The 19,594-nt window shown below is 41.2% G+C and overlaps 1 protein-coding gene across 3 annotated transcripts in view; it reads right to left on the reverse strand.

The window, feature by feature from the left end:
* Positions 1 to 212: 212 nt before the first annotated feature.
* AASS (aminoadipate-semialdehyde synthase) overlaps positions 213 to 19,594 on the reverse strand; it is a 64,384-nt gene continuing 45,002 nt past the window's right edge. For all 3 annotated transcript variants that reach the window (XM_002919017.4, XM_019799435.2, XM_034671209.1), the window contains 9 exons: positions 15,662 to 15,772; positions 15,465 to 15,573; positions 13,935 to 14,075; positions 9,624 to 9,791; positions 6,116 to 6,211; positions 4,252 to 4,367; positions 3,484 to 3,572; positions 2,828 to 3,004; positions 213 to 1,694 (listed from right to left, as the gene is read on the reverse strand). In XM_002919017.4, coding sequence (XP_002919063.1) covers positions 1,576 to 1,694; positions 2,828 to 3,004; positions 3,484 to 3,572; positions 4,252 to 4,367; positions 6,116 to 6,211; positions 9,624 to 9,791; positions 13,935 to 14,075; positions 15,465 to 15,573; positions 15,662 to 15,772 — 1,126 coding nt within the window. In that variant the 3' untranslated portion in view covers positions 213 to 1,575. The remainder of the gene's footprint in view (positions 1,695 to 2,827; positions 3,005 to 3,483; positions 3,573 to 4,251; positions 4,368 to 6,115; positions 6,212 to 9,623; positions 9,792 to 13,934; positions 14,076 to 15,464; positions 15,574 to 15,661; positions 15,773 to 19,594) is intronic.

Consider the following 19,594-nt stretch of genomic DNA (forward strand, 5'->3'; position numbering starts at 1 on the left):
AATTGGGCTCTTTGTCTACTTATTGAGCTACAGTAGTCCTTTATATATTCTAAATACAGGTTCCTCCCTTACCTGATATATGATCTGCAAAAATTTGCTGTCATTCTATGGCTCATCTTTTTGCTTTCTTGATGGTATCATTGGAAGCACAAAAGTTTTTAATTCTGATGATGCCCAATTTATCTACTTTTTTCCCCTTTTGTTGTTTGTGCTTTTTGGTTTCAATTATTTAAGAAACCATAGCTTAATCCAAGGGCATGAAGTTTACATCTATGATTTCTTAAGTTTTCTAGTGTTTTCTCTTATATTTAGGTCTTTGATCCATTTTGAGTTAATTTTTATATGTGCTGTGAGGAAGAGGTCCAACTTCATTCTTTTGCATGTGCATATCCAGTTGTTCCAGTACCATTTGATGAAAAGACTGTTTTCCCCTATTGAACTGTCTTAGCACCCTTTTCAAAAATCAATTGACCATAAATACGAGGATTATTTCTGGACTCACAATCTATTCCTATTTTATTCTTTTTCATGCTATTGTAAATTGAATTGTTTTTTTTCAGTATCATTTTTTGTTTCATTTATTGATATTGTATAACAGTATAATCAATTTTGTATATTACTCTTGTGTCCTGCAACTTTGCTCAACTCACGTATTAGTTCTAATGTTTTCTTAAAGTATTCTTTTGGATTTTCTATGTATAAGATCATACCATCTGCAAACAGAGATGGTTTTACTTCTTCCTTCCAAATCCGGATGTGTTTTATTTCATTTTCTTGCCTAACTGCCCTGGCTAGACCCTCCAGTAAAAGTTGAGTAAAAGTGCCAAGAGCATCATTTTCTTGTTTCTGGTTTCATGGCGAAATCTTTCAGTCTTTCATCATTAAGTATGATGCTAGCTATGGGTTTCTCACAGATGTTCTTTATCAGGTTGAAAAAGCTCCCTTGGATTCCTAGATTGTTGAGTCTTTTTATTACGACAGGGTGTTAAATTTTGTTAAATGCTTTTTCTGTCCCTAATGAGGTGATCAGGTAGATTTTGATTTAATCTTACCTATTTCCTTTTCCAAACACTCAAGAGAAAACTACAGGAAATGTAATTTGCTAGATAAATCATAATTTTACCCAAAAAAGCCATAAAACAGAATTATTGCAAAGGTTTATAGATAGGCAATCTAAGAATATCTAACTGAATCAATTTGAAAAATATAAAAATATAGCTGTGTGAAAAATTTTTTTCTTACTAAAAAGATAAAAGTTTATCTGATCATAGTAAAATACATTCTTATAAGAAAAAAGTTGTACAATAAATTAACATATAGCACAATCATCACTTTTGCATACACATGAAAAAATACATGTAGAATTATTAAAGTTCTCTGGCAATTATTGGCATCTCCTGCTCCAAAGGTCTGCATATTAAAATAGAGATTTATATTTTAAAAACATCACTGTATTGACTGACTCAAAAAATATCATGCTATATATTTCCAAGTAGCACAATAGCAAGCAGGCTTGTTGCACAAATGTTCAGAGCTATGTTGCCTGGGAAGATAAAAACAAGATGTAATTCTCAATTATGGTGTGATTGTGCTCTGTGTTGTATACATAATGCCTTCTGCTTTAATTCTCTCCAATACTGGTCCATAGATGTCCTTTGAAAAGGGCCCCATCAAGCCTTTAGCTTTAATTTCACCTAGAAGAAAATAAATTTGTAGTTACCATTTTAAAGGTATTATTAAAGTTAATTTCTACAGCAAGAGTCTCCATACTATAAACAGGGAAAGGCGTTAACGGTAGATTGAAAGCACAGCTGGACTTGGGGATAGTATCAGAATTTATACATTTAACTGCATTAACTATTGCCAAAATGATCAGAGAATAAGGTGTAGTAAGAAAGTAAAGTAAACCTAACTTGTCTGCTTTATTTATTTTTTTTAAAAGCATAACACCAACAGAATGAATTAAAACCAATCTGATTATTTGGGTACAGGCTTCTGTTAGGATGGCTGAAACATCAAGTCTGAGTATTTTCCTTCAAGTCCATGATGACCTCACCCCTCATCACCTCTTCACTCTGGTTCCTCAATAACTAAGTAGGTCGTTAAATCTGATGTTAGCTGATATGCTACTGTAGATACATTTTCAGTATTTCACATTTAGAGGCTTGATGTTTGTTACTCCCCTCGCACACTCACAAGGGTCAAATGAAGGATTACACTCAGGAGTAACACTTACTGAACGTATAGATGATCTTAAGGGGAGAGAGGAGTTGACATTTGAATTCACTTAGTTCAAAATATTTACTGAGTGCTGACAATATACTGAGAAATGAAGATTAATAAAACATGTCTGTATTTTTGGGGATCTGGAAGTGAATACCCTCTGCTCTTTCAGTGTTAACACCCGTAAAATACGAAAAATAAAGGAAAAAAAGGAAGAGTTAACATTGCCTGGGGGATCATGTATGTGGTAGGAGCTTTATGTATTATTTCACTTCAGCGCCCCCCCCCACGCACACACACTATAAATTAGGATGACAATCCCCACTTTAAAGATGAGGGAGCTCTAGCTCAGATATGCTGAGTAACTAGCACCCCATCACTCTGCCATCCTGTGATTGAACTGGGCCAGAAACATATATAACTCTAAAACCCACGGCTTTTACTCACCATAAGGTTATCTCCCAGTCAGTCAGTACTTTTTCTGAGGCAGCTCACTTTCAGTGAGCACCAGTGTTATATTCAAGAGTAATTATTTGACGTCCAAGCACTGAATGACTTGGAGATGATATGGACACAGACTCAGATCTCCAACAAAAGAACTTACCATCAAGTAACATCTTGGCTGCCATAGCAGTGGGTAGCCCCACAGTTTTAGCCATGGCTGAAAAGCCATTGATGTCCCCATAAACCACAAGATCAATAGTTTTATTTTCCAAGTGTCCAGAAGGATGTCTGATTCCAAAACTGTCTCTCATCACAATCATATCTCTCTCTCCAGGGCCTTAAAATAAATACACAGACATTCTTAAATGCCATTATCATTACAATGCCAATATTCCAATTCATCTGCTCCTACCCTTTTGCTCTCACAAACTTCTCCTCTCGTCATACATGGCCCTTAGGCAATTATCTATATGGCTCTTTAGCCCAAAGGCCAAGGGAAAAACTGATAACTCTGGCCATGTTCCTTTGTCCAGGTTTGTACCACTGTCTTCCCCCCAAAATGCTCCTTCAGCATTTCCCTAATGCATTAAAAGTAAAACTAATAATTTGTTCCTTTCCTATATTCCCCAAGTTCATTCCTATTCAATAATTCTCTTATTCTTCCCTCTGGAAAAATAGCCCAAGTGCTCTTTCCCCCCTAGCATACTTCCCCATCCCTACTGCTTGGCGCCAGCCCTCCCACCATATTCATTAGTCGCGCTGACTGCATCTTAGGATGCTGCTTCTGGGAGGCCTCGCTAATACCCCACGGCCTACCATAGGAGAGTTTCCTGGCCAAATGCTTGGAGAGGGCATCCACCACAGACTCTGCTTGAGGGACTTGTTCATCCCCAAGTAAGCCCAACCTGAGAAGGACAAGAGGTGGCTGTGTTAGGTCAAGTCCTACACATAATCTCACTTGGGAAGAAGAAGGGAGCTCTTTGGATTTTTATCTTGAAAGGGAAGAATCATAAGATGACAGTCCAAGTTATAAGACTCTCCTAAATTGTAAGTAACAGTACACTTGTAATCTTTTCATCTTTAGCATCGTCAGACCCCCCAAGTGCTCCGTGGAGCAGAACTGACACATTGTAAGTGCGTGCTGCTGCAAAGCTTCTTGGGAGATTAAGTCACAGGTTAGTTCTCCCACATTAAGGAGACCAGTATAATGTGCCACTGTGTGAATGAACTTTTAAAGTAGTTTCAAAAGACTGGGAGACTCTCCTACAGGAGAGAAAGAAATACCCCATCTTTCTTGGGAACTGATAAGTAAAGTAGTACTTATCAAAATAAGTATTTCCCAAGGAATAATTACCATTGAATTTCTCTCTTTATCTACTTTTTATCCCCACATGAACACAGTACATGACAATCTCTCTACAACAGGCCAACATTAGAGCAACAAATTAATCAAAGACAATGTAAAACGTCCAGTTCTATCTTGACCCGTATTTGACTAGAAAGGACTAAAAAAATCATTGATGTTTTTATTGATATTGAAGGAATCCAGTATTTTACTCTCTAAGCTGACTGGTGGGTGCCTACCATTCAGTAGCCTCCAGCTGGGTATTGTCTCTTCCTAGTTTCTCAAAGATGGCTTCCTTGAGCACATCATGTTTGGAGGAGGGTGAAATCCCAACCAGATCACAAAGGAGTTCTTTCTGGTCATAAAAATAAAGATAAAACTCTAAGTTCCTAATAAATAATCAGTTGAGAAATCATCCTATTAATCTGATCACAAATGCACCTCCAATTTTAAATTAGAAATGACTAGAAATAGTAAACTGCAATACTTACACATACATACACGTACATGTCTACACACTCACCCACCAATAAATTATATACCAAACAATATTTCAGCAATAAAAATGGGTCATAACATGAAATCAATACTAAACAGATGGCACCATGTTTACCATCCTCTCCATTACTTTTTTACCCATTCTCCTTCACCCTCCAGTAGTGCATTTTGGCCAGAATCAAGGAGAAGGGGCTCATTGCTATGGTTGCCAGTAGCAACCAGGGTTCTTTTGTAGGTTCAAGAGATGAAAAAGACCTTGCAGATAATAAAATCTCAAAGCAATAACACTTAAGAAATGGTCATAGCTTTTTCTACTTTATAACAAGACTTTTTTCCAGGATTCCGAGGGAAAATGTTATGCTCTTGATAAAGGAAAAACAAACTGGTTCATGGGCCAAATTTGGCTCACTTCCTGGTTTTGTAAAGAAAATTTTTATTAGAAGATAGCCACGCTCATTTGTTTAGGTATTTGTCTATGGCAAAATTGAGTACGTATGGCTCATAAAGCTTAATATATTTACAATCTGGTCCTTTACCCCGCCCCCCCAAAAAGTTTGTCAGCCCCTATTCTAAACTGTAGCTACCAAAATACTGAGACTACCCCTAAGAATACCTGTACCAACTCTCCCGATCCAGATGCCTCAACCTCAGAATTCACCCTATAGATGTTTATTCACTCCTGTCCGACATGTACATTTATGAAAGGTAAAACAGATTTGGAAGGCTCTCAGCTACATGAAAAACTGAATCTAAAGCAATGGCTAGCAAGAATACCAAAGTTAGCAATATTGATCTTTTTCTCCTTGTGATAAATTACTGGCATTTCTACTGGAATATGGGCACACTGGTTCAAGTTGGATGACCAACTAGTAACAGCTGGCAGTTAATGGAAGCTCTCCTTTACATTCAATTACAAGCCTTCAAAGTCCCTTCCAACCTGGAGACTCTAAGATTTTAATGCAACACAAACATGGGCATAAATTCAGTGATTGAAACTCATGGTTAAAAATGACCAAATGAGGGGCGCCTGGGTGGCACCGCGGTTAAGCGTCTGCCTTCGGCTCAGGGCGTGATCCCGGCGTTATGGGATCGAGCCCCACATCAGGCTCCTCCGCTATGAGCCTGCTTCTTCCTCTCCCACTCTCCCTGCTTGTGTTCCCTCTCTCACTGGCTGTCTCTATCTCTGTCAAGTAAATAAATAAAATCTTTAAAAAAAAATGACCAAATGAGAGAACTGATGGCATTTGGGGGCAGGGAGTCCAGTTCTGTGATACCACCAATAGCTCTCCAGGGTTATCAGTTGCAGGAGGCCCAAGTTTATCTCCTGCCACAGGGTCACCACTTAGACAAGTGGTAGAGCCCAGAGCCCAAATCCACCTCTTCTCAGGGATGAGGGAGCAATCAAATAGTACAAGCTGCTACAGGAAATAAGCCCAGTGGGTCAGGCCCATGATCTCTCCATCCTTTCACAAGGGGTTGGGCGGGCGGGGGACGGTTAGGGTTTATCTAAGCCACAGGATAACCACTTTTGCTGGTCCAAACTAAAGTTCAAACCTGACCATTTCTGAAGAACAGCAAACAGCATGTAATTCTGGAGTCACTCACCCAGGTAAGAGGGTTGGCCTCAGGTTGAAGGGCAGGAAATGCATCTCTGTTTATAAGACCCAGTTTTACAAATCCATTCAAAGCTTTGGCATACCCCTATAACAAGAATTATTAAGTAGCATATGAAATATTTCCCTTCAAAGAAAAAAATTAAAAAAAAACTTTTTTGAAAAGAGGGATCTATTTTTGTAATTCACGTAGAAAACAGGCTGAAAGTAGTCATCGGAATTGCTTGTATGGATGCAAACACCTCAGGTTCAGACCAGAATCAAGAGTGTCAGAGCAACTCTGTGGCTTTGCATAACAGACCTTCAAAGCCTTGGGTCTTTACTTCTGTTTCTGGGTAGGGTAGCATGGGAGGGGTATTTCTGACAACAGAAAGGCAAATGTCCTCATGTATTATGCACTTCCGGGTTCAGCAGAATCATATCTAATAGTACAGTTCCTTCTCTTACAATGGGAGGAGGAGCTTGTAAGAATATTACACTCCCCCAAACAGATCATCTATTCTGCTGATTGTGAGCCACTATCCTAATGCATATAGGGAGGAAGAGAGGTAGGAATCAGAGAGCTTCTTCTGAAAACACACAAATGTGGGGGAGGGGAGTCAAGGAGAAGGAGTTGAGAAAGATCCCATGGGAAGATGACAGCAAGCTGAGTCTGCAAGGACACGCAGGTGACAGGCAGGTGCAGGAGAGTAATCAAGGCCCCTCTGTCATATTCAGATGATAGTGTCTGATCTCTAATACTGGAAAGAATATTCGGGTTACTGAAGGGTTGCTGGCTTTGCCCAGAATGGTGGCCCTCGTGGATATGAACACTGTAACATCTTCTACCTTCTGGGGTTCTGTGGGAATGGCTGTCATCCACAAGCAGCCTTGAGAGCTTTATTCAATTCCTAAAGCTCTTAAAATTTTCTATTCCTGGGTCTACATATTTGGCAAGAGACTATATCTAAAGCTATCAGAAAACCCTAATTCCTGGAGTGTCTGGGTGGCTCATTCGGTTGAGCATCCAACTCTAGATCTCAGCTCAGGTCTTCATCTCAGGGTTTTGAGTTCAAGCTCCATGTTGGGCTCCCCACTGGGCATGGAGCCTACTTTTAAAAAGGGGGAAAAAAGGACGAAAGAATATCCTAATTCCTGGACCCCTCCAAAAATGCAACTACTTATATTCTTAGAACAAAATGAAAAAAACAGAACCAAAAAATCTTCCAACGCTAAAGATGTTATGGCTTCAGTTCAGACTAGAGTTTTTGCTATGCCTAAAGGCTTGTGGAACATCCATGGCTCCTAGATCTCCTTAGGTGGTTTTCACTGACATCTTATTTGATTCCTGGATCGTGAGGACATCACATTCACAGGAGTACAGGTACCTGCCCTCCAGAAGCTTACAATCGATATCAGGAGACAACAAAAATGAAAGTGCTGCTCAGTACCAATAAATGTAATAAAAGCTCTAGAGAGTAAGGACCGTAGTTGCTTTCTCTCCAAGAATAAAGAGGAGTTGGGGGCGCCTGGGTGGCGCAGTCGTTAAGCGTCTGCCTTCGGCTCAGGGCGTGATCCCGGCGTTCTGGGATCGAGTCCCACATCGGGCTCCTCCGCTGGGAGCCTGTTTCTTCCTCTCCCACTCCCCTGCTGTGTTCCCTCTCTCGCTGGCTGTCTATCTCTGTCACATAAATAAATAAAATCTTAAAAAAAAAAAGAATAAAGAGGAGGTGGAGGGCTTGGGTGGCTCAGTCCATTAAGCATCTGACTCTTGATTTTCTCAGGTCATGATCTCAGGGTGGGGCTCCATGCTCGGTAGGGAGTCTGCTTGAGGATTCTCTCTCTCTTTCCTTTTGCTCTTTTCCCTCCCCCCTCTCTCTCATTAAAATAAATTTAAAAAATCTAAAATAATAAAAATAAACAGAAGTTGACATGGAGAAACAAGGCAAACCAGAAGGCACACTTCATGTGCCAACACTGTGGAAATAACCTCTGCTCTGATGCGAATTTGGGGCACACAAGAATAACACTACCAGTGTTCACTGACTCCTGATGTCAACCCCACGTAGGAAAGGGGGACAGGAAAAGTTCTGGATGAGGGACCTGTGATCTTAAATAACATGGTATGTAAAGCCTCATAAGAGCAAAGTCCTGAAGGAGTGAACGAGAGTGGGAATATATCTGAGAGAAAATATTCCAGGCAAAAGCAGCAGCCAGTGGAGAAGAGCAAGGGGAAGGCATGCACAAGAATGGATGGGCCTATGTGTCTTCCATCTTCCAGAGAAAAAGATCATTAGTGAATGGTGGATAACACACACATGACAAATCCCCTACCTGCCCTCACCAGGAGATCTCACAGGGCATTGAGATCTAAAATCAGACCTCTGATTTTTAGAGAGGTGGTATGTTAAGAGATGCTGCTTGGAGTGGGTTGAAAAGTGTCTCCATCATAATTCACATCCACCCCAGAACCTCAGAGTATGACCTTATTGGGATACTTACAGCTATAATTAGTTAAGGATCTTGATATGAAACCAACCTATATTTAAGATGGACCCTAAATCCAATGACTGGTGTCCTTACAGGAAGAGAAGAGGACACAGTGACACAAACAGAAGGAAGTGATGTGAAGACAGAGGCACAGACTGAACCAATGCCAAGTTAAGGAACACTAAGAATTGGCAGTCACCAGAAATAGAAGAGAGAGACATGGGACAGTTTGCCCCTCCAAACTTCCAGAAAAAATCAACTCTGCCCACACTTTGATTTCAGACTTCTGACCTTGAGAATGGTGAGAATAAATTTCTGTTGTGGTTAACTACATGGTTTGCAGTAATTTGTTAAAACAGCCCTAGGAAACTATTACACAGATTGTCTTAATCTGATCATACTTGTCACTACTCTTTTGTGATTAATACTTAAATGTGTGGTGGACATTTGTATTTACACCCCTAGAATCTACACCCCACTTTGTGGTAAAAACATTTTAGATTTGCTTTGGGGAAAATGATGCTGACTACATCTTCAGCTTTAGGGACATGAAACAAAAGGCAAAAGCTGATGGGCATATTTTATCCCGCTGACCTCAGGGGCTAATGAGACAAAGATGATATTTTTAGCTATACTTTTTCATTCTCACTGGATTTGAACCAAAGAGGCTGGGGATGCTGCCACCACCCTGTCACCAGATAGAGCCTGGGATGGCAGCCAGCACACAAAGGAAGAGATAAGAGGTGAAGAGAAACCAAATCCCCATGAGGTCACTTGACCCCAAATCTCACTACACCTGAAGGTGACCCTTCACATGCCCGGCATCCCCCCACAACTCCTCATGAGTCAAAAGTTCCCTTTTTGCTCAGGCCATCTTGAGGTGTCTCCTAAAACATTCACTCAAAAGAGTCCTGAGGAAACAGACTCCGACCTGGTTTATTTTAATTATTTTGATTACTAAGAAAAATTAACCATACACATCACTTACATCAAAACAGGCAACATGTTTCATCTCAAATACAGCTGCTTACCTTATATCTCAGTGTCCCCCGCAGCAAAGTGTGAGCAGATGGAATGCCATAAATCTCAGCATATTTTGTACTGTCTCTGTTAGGATAGCCTTCCAAATTTAACCCGGGGAAATAATCCATGGGAGTAACTGCATCAAGAAAGGAGATGCCCCCGGCAACATTCACAACCTGAAGAACATTGGAAAGGCACAATGGACTTATGAGTATTATTTGCATTAAAGAAGAAATCAACATTTTAAAAGAAAGCAATAGAGGATTTGAGAAAAAAAAAAACTGTAATGAAACTACCATAATCCACCCCCGTACTCAAGCTATTCCACTAACAATTCAGAAGGCCATGATTCTCCCAAGCTTTGAAATCTGACTTAAATCTGGATAAGATGGCACTGAATTATGTCCCATACATGGTTCGTTTTTAGATAAACAATAAGCTAAAAGCAGCAGACACTCCCTTAAGTGGCTATGCTCAGGTAACAGTGGCAAGATCCTCACTTCATTCTTCACTTACTTGTACTTTTGAACTCTGCGTATCAGGCACCAGTTTTGCCCATTTCTGTCACAGCTAGCATTAATGGGGCACCTACCATGTACGCGCCAGGATCACACTCATTGTGGGGGGAAGGAGAGTGATGAAGAAGTTGCAATCTCTGCCTTCATTTCCTCCTTCACTCACTGAACAAACATTTACTGAATGTCTGCCCAGTACCAGGAGCTGTGCTAGAGCAAGTACAAGGAGCTCCCAGCCTAGACCAGTTAACCTATGGGTGCACACTGGGAACCGGGAGTAGGAGAGATGTCCCCTTACAAGAAAGACAACGCCTGAACACACAGTGAAACTCAAAGAAGTGCTACCCCTGGCCTTACTGCTGGTGAGAAGTCAATTCCCAAGCTCTTCTGATTTCTCAGTAATCCTCTTACCCACTCCCTCCCCAATCACACACTCAAAATGTACCAAAGCATGTTTTTCCCTCTGATTTTGATGAAAGTACTAAATTGTTCTTCTGGTGTGTGAGGTATATGAGATGATGAAAAACATCCTGGAGTGATTAGATCAGGGCTGAGAATCTGGGGCTGCTGGTAGAACTGGCTTTGTCCCTCCTGCACCACTGGAAACAGCTTCTGACCATGTGTCTGCGCTGCACAAAACCACCCAAAGGAGTCTTCTGCCAAACTTAATGAGCCCTAGAGTTGATTCGTAGATGGGTTCCACATGTGTCTTGGTCTGAGAGAGAAAATGGAAATGTCTGTGTAGGTAGCCGAAGGCCCAGAAGGAAACGGGCAATGCTGACTGGTCAGGCCTGGCGGCATCTCCGCAGCTAAGGGCTTAGGTTTGCAGAGCACCAAGCACCACCAAAATTCCAGGAGTGAGAAGCTGAAGGAGGCCAAGAGGGCTTCTCATTTAACTTTCTTAGGAAACTCCACTGGACTGCACAGTGAACATCTCCAGAGGGACCATTTCTGCCCTACTGCTTTCACACTAATCTCTTGTATCAGAATTGTAAATTTTTAAAAAACCTAATAAGAAAGCAAATATTAACCTTTAGGGTCTCCACACACATTTCACTTCTAGAACTCATGGCAATTCTGAAGTTTTTTGCTTTTTGCTTTTAATTATTCGAAGGTGAGGAAATTATTTTAAAGAAAAATTCAGTAGAGACTACTATATTCCAGAAATAAATCAGCTGGTTCATAAGTTTACCATGAGATCCTTGGAAGAAAACAGAGAAGTATCAGCTGAAGAGTAATGATTCACTTAGAGACTGACAGCTGCCAAAACAACTTGTCCCCAAAATCACTGGGTAATCACTGTCATTTGACATCAATCCAGAGTTGTATTTCTAGTGGCATATCATGGGGTTCATGAATACGCCCTGTCCTGCTTAATATTTTATTAATGGCTCGGATGAAGAAGGACATATTATTTATTTGGCAGAGAACATGTATTTTTTCTGACTCAGCAGTGCTCGCTCCCAACACCCACTGCCAGCAGAAATAGTGGCTCATTACCCACTGCAGCCACGGGCTGCTCTAAATCCAGCTCTTCCCACACCCACGCCCACACATCTCCTAACCACTGACTGACAGTAAGCTTGATTGCTAAACTGACAAAACACTTAAATACAGGAAATATACAGTTTATTCTGGACCCGTTCTGTGCTAGGTGCCTTACTTACATTACCTTTAGTCCACGCAAACCCATTTTGCAGAAGCAGAAATTGAGAGTCACCCAGAGGCAGATCTGAAGCCAGGTCTGTCTGACTCCAATGTCCATGTTCTTTCTACTACACCATACTGTCCCCCTAATCGTGCTTATTTGTGGGTATTTTGAGACGGCTACTGATTGACAAGGTGCAGCATTCCAGATTATGGCCCCAGTGATACACCTGCTGACTGCATTCAAAATAGTTGCGGGCAATGGAGAGCAGCGGCTCCTCCTAAAAGGAGGGCTGGGTGCTGCAGTCCAGTCCAGGTAGGGGCAGGCAATGGGAAGAAAGCTACAAAACCCCTCTCAGAGCTGTGTTTGCAGAGCAAGCACGATCTGGAGAGTATTTGTTTCACATGGAGTCGCCTGGGAGAGGAGGTTGAAGGAGATGATGGCGAAGCCCTGCCACGTCACCCCCCCGTGCCATCAATGTCCCACCACCCTTGGAGAAGGCAGAACTAAAAGAAGACACAGCCACTGTCTTCCAAATATGTGGAAGGGAATCATATTTGCTAGAAATACTATGAGAAGTTAGAAGTTAAAAATGGTGCCAGTGGCTGGAAATTCCTGCAAGGATGTAGGACAGTGAGACACATCCTAGTTCACAGGCCACTGCCTGAGTTGCTGGAAAAGTTTAAGGCTTCAACTTTAAGCAGAAGCCAGAGAGGTCACCTGACCCTCCATCATGAGGCCCTGAATTATATAAGGCCTGCTCTGTGGTGGGGGTGATAGCGGCAGAGGGGACAGAGGGACAAGAATACAAGAGAATCTTTAAGAAGTTTAACAATCTGGGTTGGGAGAGAGACAGATGCACTTGAATTACTGAGTGAATAATACAGCATCCGGAAGCTTCTTACACACAAAGTGTGGGAGTCTGGACAAAAGAATAGTGAATGGGGGCTGGAGTGGTCAGGAAAAGCTGCATCCACAAGAGGGAACTTGAGTAGGACCTTGAAAAAAGTATCATTTTAGCAAAGAAAAGCAAAGCACCGTGTTTTCTCTCAGCCTCCTCCACAGTGTCAGGGAGATGCAAAAAGCATTCCTTTTTCACAAAAGGAGTTTGGGATGAAAGGGAAAAACTTCAAATTCAATATACACAACTTCTGCTGCCTGAAAATAACCTCTTGCTTTTCCTGAGCACTCACCACCATCCATTTCTTTACATAGCTAATTCTTGCTGGGGACTTATGACCTGCCTGAGAACCTGCTGTTAGGCAGATTGCCATCTATTTGATGCCAGTGAGCCCCGCTGCAAGCACCCTACACAGCTGGTATGACTCTGCTTATCTTCAGACAAGGAGCCCAAAGCTCAGAGAGATGCACAGACGGTTCCAGCGGCACCCCTGGTCACGACAGAGCTAGAGCACAAAGCCAGGCCCACTAACATCAAAGCCCGAGCTCTTTCTCGCGCACAGGCTGCACTCTGCTGACCCTCCCATGGTTATCACCTTTTCATTTATATAGCCTCCTGAAAATAAGCATTTGCCGCATGGAAGCAAGAATTTTCCCTGCATTCACATGTTCGTGTACACCAAACACGGGCCGGTCTCTTTTCCAGGACAGTAGGAGGTGGGTGATGAAAATAACACTGCATTCGGAGGGCTCTTACATTCTGGTACACAGCAGCTGGGAAAACAAGTTAGCCTCTTTCCCTGACCCACTAAACCCTCCATTCCAAGAGCCACCCCCAATTCCAGCTATGAGTTCTCTGAGGTCAGGAACTTCATTCGGTGTGGCAACCTTTGATGCCTTGCACTCAGTAGGGACTCAGCACACATTCAGGACCCAGTAAATGTTTGTCCTGCTGAAATAAATCACAAGACAACCTGTATTTATATATGCATAAGCTGAGAAGTAAATTTTCAAACTGCAGAAACAACTTGCAAGAAGGTGAAGAAAGAATGAGCACAGGCTTTGCTGGGAACAGCCAGTAGACCACACTAAGTGGAACAGAAAATACCCACTGGGAAACACTGGTGGAGGAGAGAATGGAGGACACACAGCAGAGCCACTAATCAAAGGCCAGGGTAGCAGGGAGGAAGAGTCTGGACTTTCTGAGACAGTCATGGCAGGTTTGTATCTCTAAAGCTTTGCTGATAATCCTTCACCTTTCCACTGAGCAGGTAGGTGGCGGGCTGCATTATGTTCATCAAAACTCCCACTGGACTCCAGCTAAATTTGTATCTCAAAGGATTGTCTGAATGTTCAGGGGCTGGAAGCCCACCACAGTAGGAAATGTAAGATTCAATCTGTAAAATAAGGGATGAAAGACAATGACAGAAATGGGGTAAATGAGGTAAACTTGCTTTTTTTTTTCTTAAACTTACAAAGGCTTTCAAAAGCCTTTCTTAAAGCCTTTAAGCCTTCCTCAAAGCCAAACACCATACGATTATATATATGTATATGTATATATACACACATACAAACACACACACACATTTTTTAAATCTACTGGAGATCGTGACTAATACTGTCCTAGTTAAAAATCCAACTATTAACTCAATTCTGCTTGGTCAGTTCCTCCTTACTTTTGTGTTCAAATGATATATTTGACTATAATTTGATTATATATTTTGTAATACATAAGTATAAATAATTTGTATTAATATCGAATTAATACATAATTAATCTTTATATAAAATATAATTCTAATTGATTCTATATTTGATTACATCCACGTTACATATATATAACCTAAAGCATTTAATCTGACTCATCACATTTTCATATCCAATAGTTCCTTCTCATGTGTAAAGACACTTTATATACCAAAAGACTGACAATATTCCACAGAATTTTTCCCACTTTTAGAAGTCAAACCTTTATCAATTCATGGATAAAGATGTGGTATATATACATATACAATGGAATACCACTCACCCATCGGAAAAAAATGAAATCTTGCCATTTGCAACGATGTGGATGGAACTAGAGGGTATTATGCTAAGCAAAATAAGTCAATCAGAGAAAGACAATTACCATATGATCTCACTCATATGGGGAATTTAAGAAACAAAACAGAAGATCATAGGAGAAGGGAGGGAAAAATAAAACAAGACAAAAGCAGAGAGGGAGACAAATCATAAGAGACTCTTAACTATAGGGTTAAGAGTTTGCTGGAGGGGGGTGGGAGGATGGGGTAACTGGGTGATGGACATTAAGGAGGACACGTGATGCAATGAGCACTGGGTATTATATAAAACTGATGAATCACTGAACTCTACCTCTGAAACTAATACACTCTATGTTAATTAATTGAATTTAAATATTAAAAATAATTAAAAATAATAAAAAAGAAATCAAGTTGGAAAAAAATAAAAATGTTCTTAAGGCTACTTTTTAAAAAATTAAAAAATAAAAGTCAAACCTTACTATCTCCAAAAGCACTCTAAAATCTTTCATTAAAACAAAACATTTCAGTAGCATTTCTCTAAAAATCTATTGTTAAACCTTGGACATTGTTTTACCCTACAGATATTTCTGCGGTTAAAGGATTTTACTAGAAAGTTCTAGTCAGCATATGAGTTAGAATATAGCAGCTTTGTTAATCAAAATTATAAAAAGATTATTTCTGTATGCCAAAATCTGGGCCTTTCAATATTTTCCTAAATGGACCCTTGGGTGTAAATTGAGCTCACCGTGGCTCCCACTTCCTTGGCTTTATCTATGGTTTCCATTGCCAACATATGATCAAGACCAGGGTCCAATCCCAGTTCACCAATGACTGTGATGCCAGCATCTTCCACACTACAACAGGTGGGAAGGGGAGGAAGAAAAAGTTGGATACAAAATAAAAATAATGCCATGGAGCTACTTTGTTGAAAATGAATCTTACCTCTTTTCTAATTCTTTTAGCGCAGGTGTGATGTAGCTTGCAGTGATCATGTTAACTTTGCTTGTGATGCATGCCTTAGCCACAAGAGGATGCAATGCATAAGGCAACAAGCTTAAAAACAGAGAGAAACTAATCAGAAACTTTCCCAATCCTACCTTCCAATATACCTTGAGCTGCACTAAAGCTAAGACATCACTCTGATTAAATTATTCTCTTCAAGGTGACTGATGACTCTTTGAGAACTACAGAATAAATTCATCCTGTTATCACATTTAAAACCCTCCACAATTTGACCCTCATCTAATCTTTCCATTACTCTATTTCCATTACCCTCTATCTCCTTCATAAACCACATATAGGAACCAAAAAAGTTATTCTAATTCTCCACTCAGAGCCTGTACTTTTCCAGCTCTGGAACTGTACTCTCACTGTACCTTCTACTTGGAATACTATGTCCACCCACTCACCCCCATCCAGGCCATACCCTACTTAAAGAAATGTCTGAAAAGGCATCTCCTCCAAGAAGCTCTCCCAGGTACCCCCAAAGCCAGATCATCTTCTTCTGCATTCATTCAGCTACTTCTTTGCAACATTTAATGAGATTTATTCCATTCATCCTTACATTTCTGTGATTGTCTGTCTTGGCTGCCCTACTAAAAGATAAGGTTCTTTTTCTTTTTCTTCCATATTTCCCAAATGGCTATCAGGTTGGGTTAAACTAAGTCAAAGTGCCCCAGATGTTACATTACGGAGTAGAATCTAAGAAGGTCCAAAGGAGGAAATAAGCTTTAATGGTACTGATTGGTGTAAAAGCTATCAAAATGGTTAGAAATCTATATGCTAAGCAAAAAATGAAACTGTGTTCAAAACTCAACTTCAACTGGGTTTTCTAAAAATCTGGCTTTGGTGTTTTAATTTGGCACTAGGACTACACAATCACAAAAAATAAATTTCCATAAACACAAAGGACAGAGACGTGCCGGCCCTGGAAGTGAGGGCTGGGACGCCGGGTGTGGGGCGCACAGGGATGCTGCAGGGTTGAGCAGCACCAACAGAAACAGAGTTAAAGTGGCCAGAACATCAGTGGAGAACGATCCGCGATCCCTCTGTTCTGAGACAGAGGCTGAATTTCAGCCGCTGCTGCTCTCTCAGAAGAGGCATAGCAAACCGCCAGGGAAAGCCGCCAGAGAACAAAAGCCCGGAAATACCGGCTCACAGGGTGCCCATCCCCATCCCCCCTCGCAAGGGACACAGAGACTCTACCCAAACAGGGTTTTCTGAGTACCTGCAGGCAGGCCCCTCCCCCAGAAGGCAGGCTGAAAAATCAAGAAGCCCACAACCCGGAGCGCCTGAGTGGCGCAGTCACCAAGCACCTGTCTTCGGATTAGGGTGTGATCACAACGCTCCGTAAGGAGTCCTTCATCGGGCTTCTCCACCGGGAACCTGCTTCTTCCTCTCCCACTCCTCTGCTTGGGTTCCCTTTCTTGCTGACTGTCTCTCTCTCTCTCAAATAAATAAATAAACTCTTTAAGGAAGAAGCCCACATCCCTAAGATCTCTATAAAACAAGGGCGCACGGCCTGGGTCCCAGTCAACACTTGGGCTCTGGACAACCCTGCAATCTCTCTTCATCAGAATGACGAGAAGGAGAAGTCCCCCCCAGCAAAGAAAAGATAATGAGTCTGTGGCCTCTGCCACAGAATTGGCCTCGGCCACAGAATTAATACATATGGATGTATCCCAATTATCAGAAATGGAATTCAGAGCAACAATGGTCAAGATGATGAGTAAACTTGAAAAAAGCATCAGAGAAAGCGTTGCTGAGAATATAGAATCCCTAAGGGCAGAAATGAGAGCGAATCTGACAGAAATTAAAAACTCAGTGGGCCAAATACAGTCAAAACTAGAGGCTCTGACGGCCAGGGTCACCGAGGCAGAGGAACGCGTTAGCGAATTGGAGGATGGGTTAGTAGAAGAAAAAACGAAAATAGAAGCTGGTCTTAAAAAAATCCACGCCCACGAATGTAGATTACGGGAGATTACTGACTCTATGAAACGATCCAATGTCAGAATCATCGGCATCCCTGAAGGGGTGGAGAAAAACAGAGGTCTAGAAGAGATATTTGAACAAATTGTAGCTGAAAACTTCCCTAATCTAGCAAGGGAAACAAGCATTCGTGTCCAAGAGGCAGAGAGGACCCCATCCAAGCTCAACCAGGACAAACCTACGCCACGGCATGTCATAGTGCAATTCGCAAATATTAGATCCAAGGATACAGTATTGAAAGCGGCCAGGGCAAAGAAATTTCTCACGTACCAAGGCAAAGGTATCAGGATTACGTCAGACCTGTCTACAGAGACCTGGAATGAGAGAAAGGCTTGGGGGGGCATTTTTAAAGCTCTTTCAGAGAAAAACATGCAGCCAAGGATCCTTTATCCAGCAAAGCTGTCATTCAGAATTGATGGAGAAATAAAGACGTTCCAAAATCGCCAATCATTAACCAATTTCGTAACCACGAAACCAGCCCTACAGGAGATATTAAGGGGGGCTCTATAAAGGTAAAAAGGCCCCAAGAGTGATACAGAGCAGCAAGTCACAACCGATACAAAGACTTTAAAGAGAAATGGCATCATTAAAATCATATCTGTCAATAATCTCTATCAATCTAAATGGCTTAAACTCTCCCATAAAACGCCACAGGGTTGCAGATTGGATAAAAAGACATGACCCATCCATTTGCTGTCTACAAGAGACTCATTTTGAACCCAAAGATGCATTCAGACTTAGAGTAAGGGGATGGAGTACCATCTTCCACGCAAATGGACCTCAAAAGAAAGCTGGAGTAGCAATTCTCATATCAGATAGACTGGATTTTAAACTAGAGGCCATAGAGAGAGATACAGAAGGGCACTATATTATTCTTAAAGGAAGTATTCAACAAGTGGATATGACAATTATTAATATATATGCCCCCAACAGGGGAGCAGCAAGATACACAAGCCAACTCTTAACCAAAATAAAGAGACATATAGATAAGAACACAGTAATAGTAGGGGACCTCAACACCCCACTATCAGAAATAGACAGAACACCCTGGCAAAAACTAAGCAAAGAATCAAAGGCTTTGAATGCCATACTCGACGAGTTGGACCTCATAGATATATATAGAACACTACACCCCAGAACCAAAGAATACTCATTCTATTCAAATGCCCATGGAACATTCTCAAGAATAGATCATGCTCTGGGACACAAAACAGGTCTCAGCCAATACCAAAAGATTGAAATTATCCCCTGCATATTCTCAGACCACAACGCTCTGAAATTGGAACTCAACCACAAGGAAAAACCTGGAAGAAACTCAAACACTTGGAGGCTAAGAACCATCCTGCTCAAGAATGACTCGATAAACCAGGAAATCAAAAAACAAATTAAACAATTTATGGAGACCAACGAGAATGAATACACAACGGTCCAAAACCTATGGGATACTGCAAAGGCAGTCCTAAGGGGGAAATACATAGCCATCCAAGCCTCACTCAAAAGAATAGAAAAATCTAAAATGCAGTTTCTATATTCTCACCTCAAGAAACTGGAACAGCAACAGAGGGACAGGCCTAACCCACTGACAAGGAAGGAGTTGACCAAGATTAGAGCAGAAATCAATGAATTAGAGACCAGAACCACAGTAGAGCAGATCAACAGGACTAGAAGCTGGTTCTTTGAGAGAATCCATAAAATTGATAGACCACTGGCAAAACTTGTCCAAAAACAAAGAGAAAGGACTGAGATTATTAAAATTATGACTGAAAAGGGAGAGGTCACGACCAGCACCATTGAAATTGCAAGGATTATTAGAAACTTTTATCAACAGCTATATGCCAAAAAACTAAACAATCTGGAAGAGATGGAGGCCTTCCTGGAAACCTATAA

Source organism: Ailuropoda melanoleuca, chromosome 1 (assembly GCF_002007445.2).
Source record: "Ailuropoda melanoleuca isolate Jingjing chromosome 1, ASM200744v2, whole genome shotgun sequence".
NCBI lineage: Eukaryota > Metazoa > Chordata > Mammalia > Carnivora > Ursidae > Ailuropoda > Ailuropoda melanoleuca.